Below are 16,840 nucleotides of genomic sequence, written 5' to 3'. Positions count from 1 at the left end.
AAAAATAATAGAATAAAAATAATTTGAATACAATTGCTTTTCATATAATCTTTGAGTAACTTTATGGATAAGGCAATGGCACCCCACTCCAGTACTCTTGCCTGGAGAATCCCATGGACGGAGGAGCCTGGTGGGCTGCCGTCTATGGGGTCGCACAGAGTCAGACACGACTGAAGCGACTTAGCAGCAGCAGCAGCAGCATTATGTAACCTATTATTTTGTGTATTGGCAGTACACAAAAATGTCATAAAATGACTTTTACTAAAATATTGTCTACTAAAATTTGGAAACCAAATCACAAATGGCATAAGTGAAGATAGTTAATATAAAAATATTTCTTTTCAACTTGAAAATAAAATTCTGTGTATGTATCTTACTTCAAAAGCCTTGACTTTTGGTTAAATAAGATTAATAATTTGCTTTTAGATTTGTTTGACACTTTGATGTAAAAATCTTCTTTGTATCTTGTGAAAATACAGAATGGGTCCCAAGAGCTACTTTAGAATTATTTCAGGAATTCTAAAAGAATTCAATCCTTTAACACTTAAGTTTGACATATTTTTGATATAAATAGTAGTATATTGAATTTTTTAAAAAATTGATGTTATATTTATGACCTTCTCCATTTCTTAACTCATGTTGCAGGTTCCTAACAAACTTTGTTTAAAAGGAAAAATGCTTTTCAAAGTGTTTTCCACTAAGTATAACAACAGCTTCTGTTAGTTCTCATTACAGTCAATTATCTTTACAAAGCAAGATATAAGAGAATATTTATTTTTGCAGAGTTCAGAGTGACCTGATAGTATAACTTCAGCTAAGTGTTAGTGTGTCCTTACACCTTCTTTGTACTTGCAGAAAATAGATGCAAATTGAAATAAAATTATGCCAATTTTTCTTCACATAATTAGTAGTCCTCAGAAGTTTTACTTTGCAGTATAAAACATTGAGGGGATGAATATTTCTGTTTTACCTTGTTTCATTTTTACAGTGAAATGATTTTAGTTCTGAGAACCAGGAAGTACTTCTATTTCCTCTAGAGGAATTTGAAGAGATCAGGATCTATTTTATGTGCACATACTCACATAACTCTGACTTCTAAGTAAATACTGCCACTTCCGCACCTTCCTGCTACTGACTTTGAAAAAGCAGTTCTGTTTCAGTCTGTTCCTACATGACCACCACTTCAGTCTGTTCCTACAGTCCTGCAGGACTTATACAGACTTTACTGTGGGATGTCTTTAGTCCCTTACTACAAGGGGAAAAAAACGGAGGGGATGGTGGCTGCCCCAGTGTCTCTTGAGGTTCTCTATGATTAACGCACTTCCAGTTAAATTCCCTGAAATCATGCCATTGCCTTTCACCCACCAGTAGTCTGCTGTCAAAGGTATTACGGCTGCAATAGCAGGCAAAGTTACAAGTATCTTAAAATTGTAATTCACAGTACACTGTAATAGCCTCTTCTTACCCTGAGCCTAGTCCACTTTTTTATCCTTATGGTCAGTTACTTCCCTGTGTGAACTCTGCACTCCAGTTGACTGCATCAATATTGCTAATTCCCAGGGTCATACCTGCCTGAGTGCCTTAGCTTTTATTTAGTTTCTCTTCTGCTTAAATTAAATTTTCTCTTCCTTGTCTCCCTTCCCAGAACTCTGCTTATCGAACTCCTGTCTCTCCAAAAGTCATCTCAATGCCTCATCTCAACAACCTTAGTCATTTTTAGTATCCCCCAAACTAATGTAATTTTAAACTTTTGAATCCCAATTATACTAAATTCCTCTTTTAACGTAATTGTCATATTCTTTATCATTATATTATTGCATTCACCTAGAATTGTACTCAATTCTTTGTTTATATTATCACCCCTATACTTCTCTCCACTGCATTGTAAGATCCTTGAGAGTAGCAAGAATTATGTCTGTTTCTAACCCCTCTAGACTATCCCCTGAAGCATAGGTAACCATTGCATATTGCAGTCAGTACGTAGGTATTCAATTAATGTTTTGAAAAGGTTCTATTTTAAAAAACCATTTGTTTATTTTATTTATTTCTTTAGCTGTGCCAGGGTCTTAGTTGTGGTATGCAGGATGTTTAGTTGCAGCATGTGGGACTAGTTCCCTGACCAGGGATCGAACACAAGCCTCCTGCATTGGAAGCTCAGAGTCTTAGCCACTGGACCACAAGGGAAGTCCCTGAAAAGATTCTTTTTTTTTCCTCTCCAATCTGTCATCTAAATTGTAAGGACTTCAATGCCACACTCAAAAACAACATAGCTCTGTTAAATGTCTCTTAACCAAAGTCTTTTGGGCTTGATGGTAGGGAGGAAAAGTCATTTGTAGTTTCTGAGAGAAGTTTTGCATATTATAATTGGCATTTTTGTATGAACATGAAAGTTTACTTATATAACAGAATTTCATTATCAGAGTATTATAAAGTCTTTCCTTTTGGTGAAATGATAGAAAGCCTAAATAGTCACATTAATATGAAGCGTATATTTTTATGTATAAGAGGGTTTTTTAAAAAAATACGCTTATCACTAATTTTGTCACAGATGACATTTTATAATCTCGTACTACAGGAATGGGAATATTCCCAGATGTCTGGAATTAAATCTTCCCATAAATAATAAATAAATTCAGTATCATATCTATCAATTTTTCAACCATAAAAGTATTCCCTGAACAACATGACAATGCTGCAGTGACTGATTATCCAAGCCATACTTTCCAAATTGCCACATCGTTGTTATAATTAAGACCACACTGGGACTTATCTGTGCAAATATCTTGACATACACCGAAAATGCTGATGTGGCTTTAATGTGGATTGGGGCAAGAAAATAAATAGTCTTTATGTTTGTAAACTTAACAGTTATCTTGCAGTTATGCTGATGTTGTAGAAGCTCTTTTCTTATTATTTTTTTCAAAACCAACCAGCCAATTCCAATGTCAAAAACAATTCAGAGTTTTAAAATCATAACTTACATGGCATACATATATTCAAAGTAAAAATGGGGTAAGTAAAAACACATTATTCAATTGAGGAGGGGTAATTTCACTATTAAATAAGAAGATATAGTTTTAAATGGTTATGTAAAATGAACACATTTTTCTACAGTTAGAATGTGTTTTCCTGAGAAATACCATTGGATAAATCTAGAGCCTCAGGGAAGTGGGTAATAAGAGTGCCCCAGTCCAATTACCAGGTTTAGGAGTTGTCCCTATTCAAATACTAAACTTCTTGCTCCCAGGACTGCTGAGCTGTGTGATGGAAGATAGGATATGAGCTGTGACAGATGTTTTCACCTTCATGAAGCAGGGGACAGTAAGGAAATGTTGTTTAATACAGGTTATTCTGATGTTGATCCCATGTTCAACACTGCATAAGTGACTGTAAATTGCAGTTAAATTATCACATAAATTGCCTACTGATTTATATGCTGAATAGAGGGATGTCCTTAGTCACAAATGAAATGATACCTGAAGATCAGCTCAGGGTGTGATTTTGCTTATTACTTTTACCCAGATCTCAAACTTTAGGAGCCATCCTCCTTGTTAATGTTAGTAGCTCAGTTGTGTCTGACTCTGCGACCCCGTGGACTGTAGCCCGCCAGGCTCCTCTGTCCATGGGATTCTCCAGGCAAGAATACTGGAGTGGGTTGCCATTCCCTTTTCCAGGAGATCTTTCCAACCCAGGGATCGAACCCAGGTCTTCTGCCATATTAAGGTCACTAGCTGTTGAATCACTTTTCTTAATGTTTTTAAACTTTTTAAAAACTTGCTTTCCTAATATCCAAAACCCACCTCCTATTATGTTCAGTATTCCTCCATTTACTGTCACAAATATGTGTGATGAACACCCAGGGATCCACCATTCCATGTGAACAACCAGTTATTTTCTATTCTTAAAATGAAATCCAGAGACTACGTAAGTGTGACTAGATCAAATTGTCAACAACGTAAACAATAAGTTCCTCCCAATACTCTGTTTTTAATAGGATAAAGCTTTTTATTTTCAACGCGGCATTACAAATAGCATTTAGGTAAAAACAAAAAAACACCGGACTACGCAAATTCCTAACTGCTTCTGTGACTGCATCGTTTAAGCTGTCTGGACTCATCCCCTTCATAATTTTTAACTTGTTCAGCAGCTGTGGATTTAAAATGAGATCCCACCTATAAAGTACTTATAATGGGGCCAGCATGTTAAAAAAGATTTCCATATTGACAACTCTACAACCACATTCTATTGATTAAAGGACACATGTGTTTTACTCTTTATCATCTCTGAAATTACTGCATCTTATATTAGGTTCATTTTAAAATCACAGTGGCCAAACAGCAGTTATAATATAGTCGTCATTGCTAGTACTTGGGAGTTTCATTGTTATTCCTGAGAGCAATAGCAACCCCATACTATTTCTACCAGAAACAAAGAAATAAAAACAGCTAAGGGCCATTTGAGGAAGGAAAATAAACCTTCCCTTGGTTGCTCGCTTAAACTTTTCATTGGCAAACATCTTCTGGTACAATTAAAATAGAGCCACATTAGAACTTAGAAATGGGTACCAGTATCCTGGAAAAAAACCCTGGAGACAACAGGGAACACTCTTTAAGAAGTCCTGGATAACCAATGCATGTGACGCCACAGAGATGTTATATGTAGGAGAACACAAACTTTGATGAGTGTCAACTAATAAGCTACTTGAAAGATTTGGATTCTAAATATAAAGAAGTTTTAGAAATACCTTCCCTTTTAATGGATGTAAAAGTGGTACATTTTTTTAAAAGTATTTAAATAAGTCATACAAAGCTATTTGGGTGAGCATACAGTAAAAATTAGAGTTGATAAAAAAAGCATTGTAGTTTAATTTGCAGCCATTTTACTCTCTCTGGGACACATAAAATGATGGTCTATCTCACAGTCATTCACACATTTTAGATTTGAAGAAATATGGTGTATTATCCTTAATACATGTATAATGTATTCTTCAGTGATGCCATGGAGGGTCAGAAAGCATCTATTGATTTAAAATCATCCTAAATCCTAATTCACTGAAATAAAGCAGCACTTTGAAACCTAGAATTAAGACTTTCAGTTTGATGGATATCATTTGTGAACATACTGGGTTTCCCCCATCTATAGATTCTCAATGTCCATGTTTCCTCTGGTTAGGAATACATAGGCTTTGTTTGTTCCTCATTTTCATCTTCTCTAGAGAATAATGGCCTGTCTTTGAGGTCCTCCTGAGTCCCCCAAGCCGATTATCAAATATACCAAAAAGTTTTAAGTTTTAAGCCAGACAGTGCCATTCACGTGATTTGCCCTCCTAGCAGTGTGGTGGCCACATGTGCTAGTAAGTGGCCGGTATCATTCTTATTGTTAATTCCAAGGAACAGAGAATGATAAGGTTTCTGTTGGCACCATATCTAATCTGCTCATACCGTCTGTTTTTGTAGGTGGAGTTCAGTGCCCAAACAGCAGTGCTTTGCAAGAGGTACGCAGCTGTAACGAGCATCCCTGTACTGTGTACCACTGGCAAACCGGTCCCTGGGGCCAGTGTATCGAGGACACTTCAGTTTCGTCCTTCAACACAACTGCAACTTGGAACGGGGAGGCCTCTTGCTCCGTTGGCATGCAGACAAGAAAAGTCATCTGTGTGCGGGTCAATGTTGGCCAAGTGGGACCCAAAAAGTAAGGACTTGAAAACAACAATAGTTAACTCCTGTGGCCAGCCATCTAGGGATGGGCCCAGGCTTCACTTGCTTCATGAAATGAAATGTTTGGTGCTTATCATACCTGATCTCAAAAGTAAGACTTCTCTGTTTCGAAGGCAGCCACTGATAAAGTTATAACAGCTTGTACCTGGGATCCATAAATTCTGTAGAAATCTCTCCATGTGGTACCTGCTTTCAGTGTTATAGTAGCACTTTCTGCTTTTATTGAGCTAGTGAGGCAGTGAAAGAAGTGCTCACCCTAGGCCTGGCTGATCAATAGTGACAGTATCCAAAGTCCTAGCAGTGGAGGTCATCCATGACCTGTGTACCCGTAGGCTGTGGAGGCTGCCCGTCTAGTTTAATTGGGCAATAGCCTTCTATGACCTGCCTTTCATTTCCCTTAGAAGGTACTGTATCAAAAATACTAAGGCCAAACTTGCTACATCTTTTAATGGTTAAATGAATAAACCATTTACTCCCAAGAGAGAGCCTTAGGATAGGATGAGGGTTAGAATAAGCAGAAAAAGCACCAGTGTCTCACTGTAGTTAACAAGTAGTGTGATAACATGACAAACAGTTTGCTAGAGAACCCGAGAGTTGACATATTGTATGTGCCTTGTGAGAAAGTAAAAAAAAAAAAAAAATCAGCATAAACTGGGCTAATCATTTCTTGGAGAAAATTAATAAATCAGCTATAAAAATATACTACGAGGAAGAAAACTCTATCATTTGCGATTTAGACAGCATCCGTCTTTTTTTTTTTTTATTAGTTGGAGGCTAATTACTTCACAACATTTCAGTGGGTTTTGCCATACATTGATATGAATCAGCCATAGAGTTACACGTATTCCCCATCCCGATCCCCCCTCCCACCTCCCTCTCCACCCGATCCCTCTGGGTCTTCCCAGTGCACCAGGCCCAAGCACTTGTCTCATGCATCCCACCTGGGCTGGTGATCTGTTTCACCATAGATAGTATACATGCTGTTCTTTTGAAATATCCCACCCTCACCTTCTCCCACAGAGTTCAAAAGTCTGTTCTGTACTTCTGTGTCTCTTTTTCTGTTACCATCCGTCTTTTAAAGCTCATATCACCTTAGCCATGAAAAACATGAAAAGTTAAACCCATCAGTTTTGCACTGGTATAAAAATGGCCTCATAATTTCTGAAAACTTGGTCAAGTACTCAAGTTTCATGTGTGGTCTTAAACATACTACTTAACAGATTCTGGCTTCAATTTTCAAAAATATTTGCAGAAATTTAATGAAAACAAAGAGTAGTAATGTAAGCACTCAATAAATCTTAGAAATTATTTTCTCTTGGAAAATTCAAGATACTTCTTAGTGTTTCAGAGAAATGATAATAATGTAACTGATATATGACAAACTCCAGGGGATAAGTAAAAATCTCATGATGACTTGTTTTTTTCTAATGCCCAGGGTTCTGGACTTTAGTAATATTTTGCCTCATCATTTAGTTAGAAATTAAGAAACATGCAAAACTGATGGGTTTTACTTTTCATGTTCCACATGGCTAAGATGATATGAACTTTAAAAGATGGATGCTACCTAAATCCTCAATGATAGAGTTTTCTTCCTCTTTGCATATACTTTTCTAACTGATTTATTAGTTTTCTCCAACAAATGATTAGCCCAGTTATGCTGATATGTTTTTTTGTTTGTTTCTCACAAGGCACATACAATATGTCAACTCTGGGTTCTCTAGCAAACAAGTATGTAGTTAGAAAATACATGCCAAAAGATTTGAATAAATTGAGAAACTATTCCATATGCTTCATAGGCAGCCCCAAACCAATATTTCAGTAAAAATGATGCTAAATTTGTCATGAATGTAACAAAGGATATTAATGTGCAGTATATTAAAAGTCAATAACAGTAACAGCAAAAGTGGAAGTCCCAAGTTTTGAGGATTGTGGGACTTGCAGGGACAAGCAAAGGGGCAGAAATATTTGCTGCAGGGGGTTATCACCTGACCAACTTCTCATGGTTCAGATTGGAGGGTTATTGTTCTGAGCTTCTATGGGTAAGCTCACTCTGTTCCTCTTTTGCAGTTTCATTTACCTTTTAGATGTTACTGTTATATGTTCCTTCCTTATGCAAACTACAGAGTTTTTTCCTCAGCAGTGGATGTACATACACGCAAGCCTATGTGTGGTAAAGCCTGGTGGATTAATGTCATTAAATCATTCAATAGAAAGGATATCCTGAAGCCCCAATGTCAGAGCACCACAATAATCCATTAAAAATGCGCTTTACCCTTGCCGCCTTTATTCAATGACCTGGATACAGTATAGATTTGTTAAATCAAATGAGTTTCCTTTGCCCTTAAAGTTCTAAAAAATAAAGCAAATGCTGTGAATTCAAAAGAAAATATTACTACCCTTATGCCTAAATATGCTAGGTTAAATTCAGTGACTGCTTTTCCGTACTAGGCATTTGAAACAAAAATGCAAATAGAAACCTTGTTTTAAACTCCTCTTAATAAAACAGATTACTGTGCAATGGTAAAATCAATGTTATTGATCTTATCTATCCTCTGAGTAACAAACTTCAACTCCTATCACATCTGTTTAATTTGACCTTGAATAAGATTTGGGGGAAAATCAATTCCTTGATTTAAACCACAAACACTAAATACAAACAGCACAAAGGAGAAAAGAAGCATGTTGACTGAACCAATTGCCTCACCAAAGGAAGTCTGAATTCATTTCATTGGATGTGATCTAGGCTGTATAATTTATATTGGTCTGTTCATGTAACAGCTTTGTTGTTGGTAATTTTGTTCTCCACAGTTAACCAAATATCTTGCTGAGGAAATTTCTAAACTAAAATAGAATTTTTGAGGTTGTCAATGATAGCATTGTAAATTCCATTGATTTATTCAGAGTTAAAATTTGAAAAGCATGTAATTGAGTAATGCTCTTCCATTGTTAAAGTTCTAAAATTGCCTCATTGAGAAGGAATGCCTCCAATAATACTTACTAATCAATAATTCCATAGTTTCGACAAGAATTAACAGGATGATTATATGTGAGGTTTTTCCATATAATGTTTCCTGGTTAAGAATGTAGGTTAACTTATAATTCTAGTGATTTATAATCTCAGTTGTAACAAAACATTAACTTCTAATGATTCTTATCTAAATTTCTTTTCTGTTCACGACTTTGAGTAGGCATAGCAATTAGGAAAATCCAAGCGTATATTCAACATAAACCAGAGAGAATATTTCATTTTGAAATGTTGAATCCAATGAATTTTTAAAATCCACTTTCAGATAAAGCCTGGTGTTACTGAGTGAGCAAAAAAAAAAAAAAATCTATCTGTATAGTTGAATAGAATATAATACTTATGGATGAAATAGGAGCATAAATAAAAACTTACAGATATATAAAAAATGAAGTGTCAGCAAAGTGCTATATAGAAATTACGGGAAGGAGAGTAATGATGTTGATTTATTCACTCATAGTTCAGTTCTGAAAACCTGATTAACTTACTTGTTGGAAGACAATTTATCTTGACCTACAAGAAATTTGACTTCTCCTATGGGGAGTATTTTTAAATTCCATTTTTCACTAATTTGCCAAGTTATTCCAGCAACAGTTATACTGGTTGATTCATTTCTTCACTGCCTCTTAACTTACTTGTCAGAGATGTATGATATCACCTCAAAAGAAAATTTCTTAGGAATCAGAACGTTACTTTTAGTTACATGAATTATGTTTTATGTTTTGTTGTCCTTAGATGCATCTTCTAGTATTAATAACATTTGATTGCTAATGGTAGTAGACTCAGATTGTGAAGATGCAGAAAAGAATTAGGAAATGTAAAAATCATGTAACAAGTACACAATAAACAAAAAAGTATATTTAAAACTCAAACATCAGCTTCCTAAAATTCTTCTAGGAAGTGAAAACCTTATAAAGCATAAGGCATTTCAGTGTTTTGTCATTATTTTTCTTCATGTCCCTAATAATATATTTTATATTTTGGTGTTTTTGAAAAATTATGATTAAGCTAATTTTACTATAATTTATGTCAAGAACACAATGTTTTGTTTTTCTTTAAATTACTTATTGACTCTTTTTATTTATATCCATTCACTTTTTTTGTTCTAAAAATATTATAATTTATAAAAATATCTAAAATATTTAAAATCCAGTAGATTAAAACTTGGAAGAAAATGGAAGAAAAAATAAGAAATACAGTGAATGAAACCAAGAACAGAACAAAAATTGCTTATCTTAATTAGCTATATACTTTATTATTTTATTACTTATTTTTATGACATTCATAGCTATAAATACAATATTGGTTTTTGAGCATGTACTATCGATAGACTATGCCATTTTAAGTTTTTTTTTTGCTAAACATATTTTGTAAAAATAAAATACAGGGTAGCCTGGAAAATTATGATTGACAGTAAGCCTATTTAGTTATACAAAGGTGTAGAATTGGTTCCTTAAATTAGTAATTTGAACTTTCATAAATTTCTTATAAGGCATGTTAGAAAATGCAGATTTAGTAATAGACTGTTAAAAATGGATAGAGAATAATTATTATATTTTCTCCTACATAGTGCAATTACTATAATTAAATTTTAACTTCCTGCCTTGAGAAGCTTTATTGAGGTTCAGTTCAGAAGAATTATTTTAGTTGTATACTTCTTGTCAAAAAGTAGAAAGAATCCTGGAGGTTGAATACTACAGATGGATGACTGTTTAGCAATTTTAGAAGTAAAAATTCTCAAGATAGAAATTACCTGGTTCTGGATTAGTACAGAGGTCTAGTGATTTCCCTTTGCTTTTCCTAGGTGTCCTGAAAGCCTTCGACCTGAAACAGTGCGACCCTGTCTGCTCCCTTGTAGGAAGGACTGTATCGTGACACCGTATAGTGACTGGACATCTTGCCCTTCCTCATGTAAAGAAGGTATGCCCTGAAGAGTTCTGAAGGCAGTTCACCCAGGAACCCTCTCTCTAGGCCTCCAAGTTCCTCTGGCTGAGCAATGTTTTGATTCTTATATGGGGCTGGCTCTGTGATCCTGGATTGGGACAAATGCCATGAAATTTGGATTTCCTCCTAGAAAATAATACAGGTTGTAGAGTACCAAACAAATAAGTCAGATGAGTTTTATGCCAAAACTGACTTAAATAATGGTGTGATATAGACCTAAGTGAAAATATTCTAGATTTTATTATATTCATGTTTCCTTTAACATTGATTCTACAAGAATGTGTAGTGGCCTTGTGTATTTCAAAAAGAATACACAATGATTTTCTGAGTACTCATGGTTTTCAATCTACTTAGGTGCAAGAAATAGCCATGGGACCTGATTCACTACAGATTCAATTATGTGACCCAAAGGATGGGAATAAAGGAAAGAGGGAAACGATCAAAGTGTACCTCTGCCAATAGTTAACATGCCATGAGGCCTTTATAAGATGAGGATTTGTTCCCAGTTTGGTTTGGTCTTTTCTTGGTATGATTGTTCTGCAGTGTGTGGGTCATCTGCGTGGCGGCCCTATAGTGGGGCTAATGGCGACCTCCTCCAAGAGGGCTTGTGCCACACGCTTGAGGCCCTTTCTTACTGCCGCTGAGAAAGACGCCCTCACCCTCCAGGTGACTTGTACAGAAAGTGAACACCTTTTCTCTCAGTGTCACAAATGACATTGTCTCCTACTTTTTATTTTACTCTCCTGACAAATAGAGATAGTTTATCTTAAGTTTCTTTTATGCTTCTACTTGTGCTTCTTGACTCTTACCATAGGGATTAATGTAAGAATCAACTTCTGGTTTAACAACTGCTTTAAATTACCGGATTTTTTTTTTAATCCTGAAGATATTACATAAGGTTATAAACTTCATAATTGATTGTTTATGCTCTGTGATTATTTTATACCGTTCAAATACGGGTTCCTTTTTATGCTTTTTCTATTTTAAATACATTGATATATAAAATAAATCACAAAGTGAGCAAGAATAGAAATACTTTCCTCTGTTATTTCATTCTTTAACATCTTATTTATTCACCTATTTATTTCTTTTTGGCTGAGCTGACTCTTCATTGCTGCACACGGGCTTTCTGTAGTTGCTGCAAACAAGGGCTCCTTTTCTTTCCATGGTGGGACTTCTCATTGAGATGTCTTCTCTTCTTGTGGAGCACAGGTTTCAATAGTTGTGACATTCAGGCTCAGTTGCTCTACGGCATGTGGGATCCTCCTGAACCAGGGATCAAACCCATGTCCAGTGCTTTGGCAGGCAGATTCATTTTTTTTTTTTTAAATTGGAGGATAATCACTTTGCAATATTGTCTTGATTTCTGCCATACGTCAACATGTGTCGACCATCAGTATACATGTACCCCCTCCCTCTGGAGCCTCCCTCCCACCTCCCACCCCATTCCACCCCCTTAGGTAGTCACAGAGCACCAGTTTGAGCTACCCGTGTCATATAGCAAATTCCCACTGGCTATCTGCTTTACATACGGTAATGTACAAGTTTCCCTGCGACTCTCAATTCCTCTGGATTCTTAACCACTGCATCAAAAGTCTTTTAAGGCATTTTAAAAGCTTTGGGACAAAAAGAGCATTCACTCTTCAAAAATGTTAATGACTTTAATCTTCTTGATATAGTCATGTCTTTGTCTGTCATTTTTATCCAGATTTTCTTCTTTTATCTTCCCTTACTTTTTTTTTTAATTTATTTAGTTTTGATTGAAGGATAATTGCTTACATTATGGCATTGGTTTCTACCAAACATCACCATGAATCAGCCGTAGATTTACCCATGTCCCCTCCCACTTACACATCCCTCCCCCCTCCCTCCCCATAGGGTGTTTTCCCCTGAGTCATCAGCAAATTCCCATCTGCTATCTATTTTACACATGGTAACGTATGTTTCCATGTTACTTTCTCCATACCTCTCACCCTCTTCTCCCTGCCCAACCTCGTCCATAAGTCCATTCTCGGTGTCTGGGCCTCCACTGCTGCTTTTGAAACAGGTTCATCACTACCAGCTTTCTAGAATCCATATATATGCATTAGTATATGATAATTGTTTTTCTGACTTACTTCACTCTGTGTAATAGGCTCTGTGCTCATCCACCTCATTACAACTGAATCTGTCTCCTTACTTTCTTAAAAACTAAATAGCATATGATATCACTGAACTTTAACATTTGTAAGTACAATTTTTGAAAGTAGAAAAAAATTTTGCCTCTTCTTTATATTGGACATTTTTTCATTTTGAGTAAAATATTTCAAAATAACAGTTCTCTTGGTCTTAAGTATTTTAAAGAAATAAAGTAGGGACTTCCCTGATGGTAGTGGTTAAGACTGGGTTTCCACTGCAGAGGGCACAGATTCAATCACTGGTCAGGGAACTAAGATCCTACATGCTGCATAGTGTGGCTAAAAAAAAAAAAAAAGCCTGGTGTGATTATATTTTTAAAAAATTTTAAGAAATTAGCCATAAATATTCCATTAAACTGATTCTAGAATAGCCCTCCTAAAAATAAGGAATCAGGTAAATATCTCTCATTTCATTATACCTTCATTTGAAACTAATTTGGGATATTGAAATGTGTCCAAGAATTAGGTAATAGTTTAGTAGCCTATGAATTTGTTATCTTATTATGCATTATCTGTGTCTGGAAAAGGAAGAAAATGGATATAACTTATTAAAAACCTATAATTGGAAATTAAATAACATGATTTTTAATTTGGTCTCTGCTGATGCTTTTTATAGCACTAAAGCTGTTTTACTCTTCTCTGACCATTTATAAAATACAAAAAATTTTATATGACAAACTGTAATAACTTATATAAGGCACTTAAAAAAATTTTTACAGATGAGGGAACAAATAAATTGTAAATGCTCTGCATGTGTTAATTAAATTAATACTCATCTGTAATATATGTATAAATACGTATTGCATTTCTAATTTATTGATTACTGTATTTAACTAACACTTTGATGGCCCTACAGAGAAGAGCATCAAAGAAGCTTTTGATCTCATTTAAAATATAGAACTATTCTACATAGATCAGATAATGTAAGACTTGGATGACTCAGTAACAAGATTTAGTGGTAAAGCAGAAAGAGCTCTAGGGAAGAAACAGGGAAAATCTGTTGTGGGAGCAAATATCAGGGGAAATCTTGCTGAAAAGAAGGGAGAAGAGACCTTTTTGAAAGAGAAAATGCATAAAAGAACCCCAGGTGATCAAAAAGCATCAGGAAAAGTGTCAGTGACCATGAAAAAGATGGACTGTTCAAAAGAAAGTGGGATCCAACCCACTGGAACTTGGAAGGTCTGGGGGAAAAGTCAGAATGTGAAGCTGGAAAATTGAGGCAGGTTGTAGAAGATTGAATTAGACTTAGGTGGCGCTAGTGGTAAAGAACCTTCCTGCCAATGCAGGAGATGTAAGAGATGCCAGTTCCATCCTTGGGTCGGGAAGATCCCCTGAAGAAGGAAATCACAACCCACTCCAGTATGCTTGCCTGGGAATCCCCATGGACAGAGAAGCCTGGTGGGCTAGAGTCTATAGGGTTGCAAAGAGATAGACATTACCGAAGCAACTGAACCTGCATGCATAGCAGGATACAATTTCTAGTTTTTGATTGAACGTAAAAATGAGTAGTGAGTTTCATGATGTGTGTGTATATGTGTGTGTGTTGTATGCATCAGTAAACAGGGAAACCAATTTTCCTGATATCAGGAAGCTTATTTTCTGGTAGTATGAGACAGAAAAGGCATTTAATGATTGTTCTAAGGTCTTGATGCTTGTGAAGGATCAAGTGAAGGATGCAGGGTAGGTAAGATGTGAGGTTAGGTAAGATGTGAGATCATTTTGGAGAATGGAAAAATGGCCAAGTTAAGTAACATGTACAAGAACTTGTAATAGGCAACATGGAATAGCCATGTAGTCGTTCATTTTAAAAGGAGTTGCTCAACACAGTTGCCACTGTTTCTTCAGCCATGTTCAGCTGCCTGAATGAAGGGAAGGTGTAGGAAAATAATTAGCATTGATTAAGGTCAGGGCTCTTCTAGAAGAGCACAAGAAAGGGAGAGTGGAACAGAAAGTCAAGAGTGTTTTCAATGGAGTACTTTTAATAATAATGGAGTATGGAATCTAAGGTGGGTTGGGATGGAAGTAAGGTCATGAAGAGGATGGTATAGTGAAAAAAGTAAGATTGGGAGAGTGGATTGGCAACCTTTAGAAGTTTAAAGAATTTTACTAAAATTAACTTTAACCTTTAGTATAGTAGGTAGGGTGGAAGGTTAGGTGGAATGGCCATAAATTAAGGTGTTTAAAGATGAGAATGTACAAATATTGATGGAAGATATCATCAGGGGATGACAGAAGAGCTAGTAATAAATGTAAGATGCACAAAAAAAAAGTCATTGGAGGTGAGGAGGTACAGCAATTCAGAGCCTCCAGTACCTTGAATAGAATAACTGTGTGGATGCCCAAACCAGCAGAGTGGTGGCAGGGGTAGGAAGAGAAAGGATTACAGTGAGGGATATTCTAAAACCATTAAGTAATGAAATGTTAGTTGATGACTGCTACAGAGTAGATAGATGATGGTAAAATTGATGACAGGAGCTTCAGAGGAGTTAGATATTATTGAATTAGTTAGTATCACCCACTTAATGGACCTGAATGTGACCAAACGCCGGGAGACAGGGTTGGACAGAGGAGCCTGGTGTGCTACAGTCCATGGGATCACAAAGAGTTGGACATGACTTAGCAACTGAACTACAACAGCGTTAAAACAAGGAGATAAGACAGAAATGGCTAGGTAGAGCCCACCTCCACTGACAAAGAATGTGAAGGGAAATTTCTAAGAAAAGACAAGCTGATAGACAGTGTGCCGCTTTGGGTTGTTGTTTTCATTAGCTCAGTCATGTCCAACTCTTTGCAACCCCATGGACTGCAGCATGCCAGGCTTTCCTGTCCTCCACTATTTCCCAGAGTTTGTTCAAACTCCTGTCTATTGAGTTGATGATGCCATCCAACCATTTCATCCTCTGTCGTCTCCTTCTCCTCCTGCCTTCAATCTTTCCTAGCATCAGGGTCTTTTCCAATGAGTCAGCTCTTCAAATCAGGTGGCCAAAGTATTGGAGCTTCAGCTTCCGCATCAGTCCTTCAAAGGAATGACTGGTTGGATCTCCTTGTAGTTCAGCAGACTCTCAAGAGTCTTCTCCAGCACCCCAGTTTGAAGGAATCAATTTTCAGTGATCAGCCATTTTTATTGTCCAGCCGTTAGATCCATATATGACTACTGGAAAAAACATAATTTTGACTATATGGACCTTTGTCAGCAAAGTAATGTCTCTGCTTTTTATTTGAGATGCTGTCTAGGTTGGTCATAGCTTTTCTTCCAAGGAGCAAGTGTCTTATAATTTCATGGGTGCAGTCACCATCTGCAGTGCTTTTGGAGCCCAAGAAAATCAGGTCTGTCACTGTTTCCATTGTTTCCCCATCTATTTGCCATGAAGTGATGGGACCAGATGCCATAATCTTCATTTTTTGAATGTTGAGTTTTAAGCCAGCCTTTTCACTCTCCTCTTTCACCCTCATCAAGAGGCTCTTTAGTTCCTCTTCACTTTTTGCTATTAGGGTGGTATCATCTGCATATCTGAGATTATTGATGTTTCTCCCAGAAATCTTGATTCCAGCTTGTGCCTCATCCAGTCTGGCATTTTGCATGATGTACTCTGCATATACGTTAAATAAGCAGGTGACAATATACAGCCTTGTTCCATGTCCTGTTCTCACCTTTGGGTACAATGGTGGAAAGATTAGAGGATAGAAAAGACTGAAAAATTGAATTAGGTTGTGCACAGCATTATGCTGTGATCCAGGTGATGATGGAAGACATGCAGGGGGAATTGGAACTGCTAGTTTGTCAGGGCGAGTGATGTGAGATGTTTATTTGGGATGGTGTCTCAGCAGAAGGTACTGACTGCTGTAAAGTAAAATGCGTGGAGCCACTAGAATACTGGTCTCCTCTGGAGCTCCGAGGTGAGTGGCCAAGGAGTACAAGAATGCCAGTTCAGGAATCTGCTCTCCTGTGAGCAAGATGTTCCGAGAGGTGGGACTGTGTT

At 36.5% G+C, this 16,840-nt stretch overlaps 1 protein-coding gene across 1 annotated transcript in view; it reads left to right on the top strand.

Annotated features, from left to right (window-relative positions):
• THSD7A (thrombospondin type 1 domain containing 7A) overlaps positions 1-16,840 on the top strand; it is a 463,607-nt gene that overhangs the window by 363,219 nt on the left and 83,548 nt on the right. The window contains exons 8-9 of the mRNA XM_043872412.1: positions 5,457-5,691; positions 10,544-10,659. Coding sequence (XP_043728347.1) covers positions 5,457-5,691; positions 10,544-10,659 — 351 coding nt within the window. The remainder of the gene's footprint in view (positions 1-5,456; positions 5,692-10,543; positions 10,660-16,840) is intronic.

The sequence above is a fragment of the Cervus elaphus genome, chromosome 18 (assembly GCF_910594005.1).
Source record: "Cervus elaphus chromosome 18, mCerEla1.1, whole genome shotgun sequence".
In the NCBI taxonomy this organism is placed as follows: domain Eukaryota; kingdom Metazoa; phylum Chordata; class Mammalia; order Artiodactyla; family Cervidae; genus Cervus; species Cervus elaphus.
Note: the sequence above shows the minus strand (reverse complement) of the source record. Positions and strands in the feature narration are given on the sequence as shown.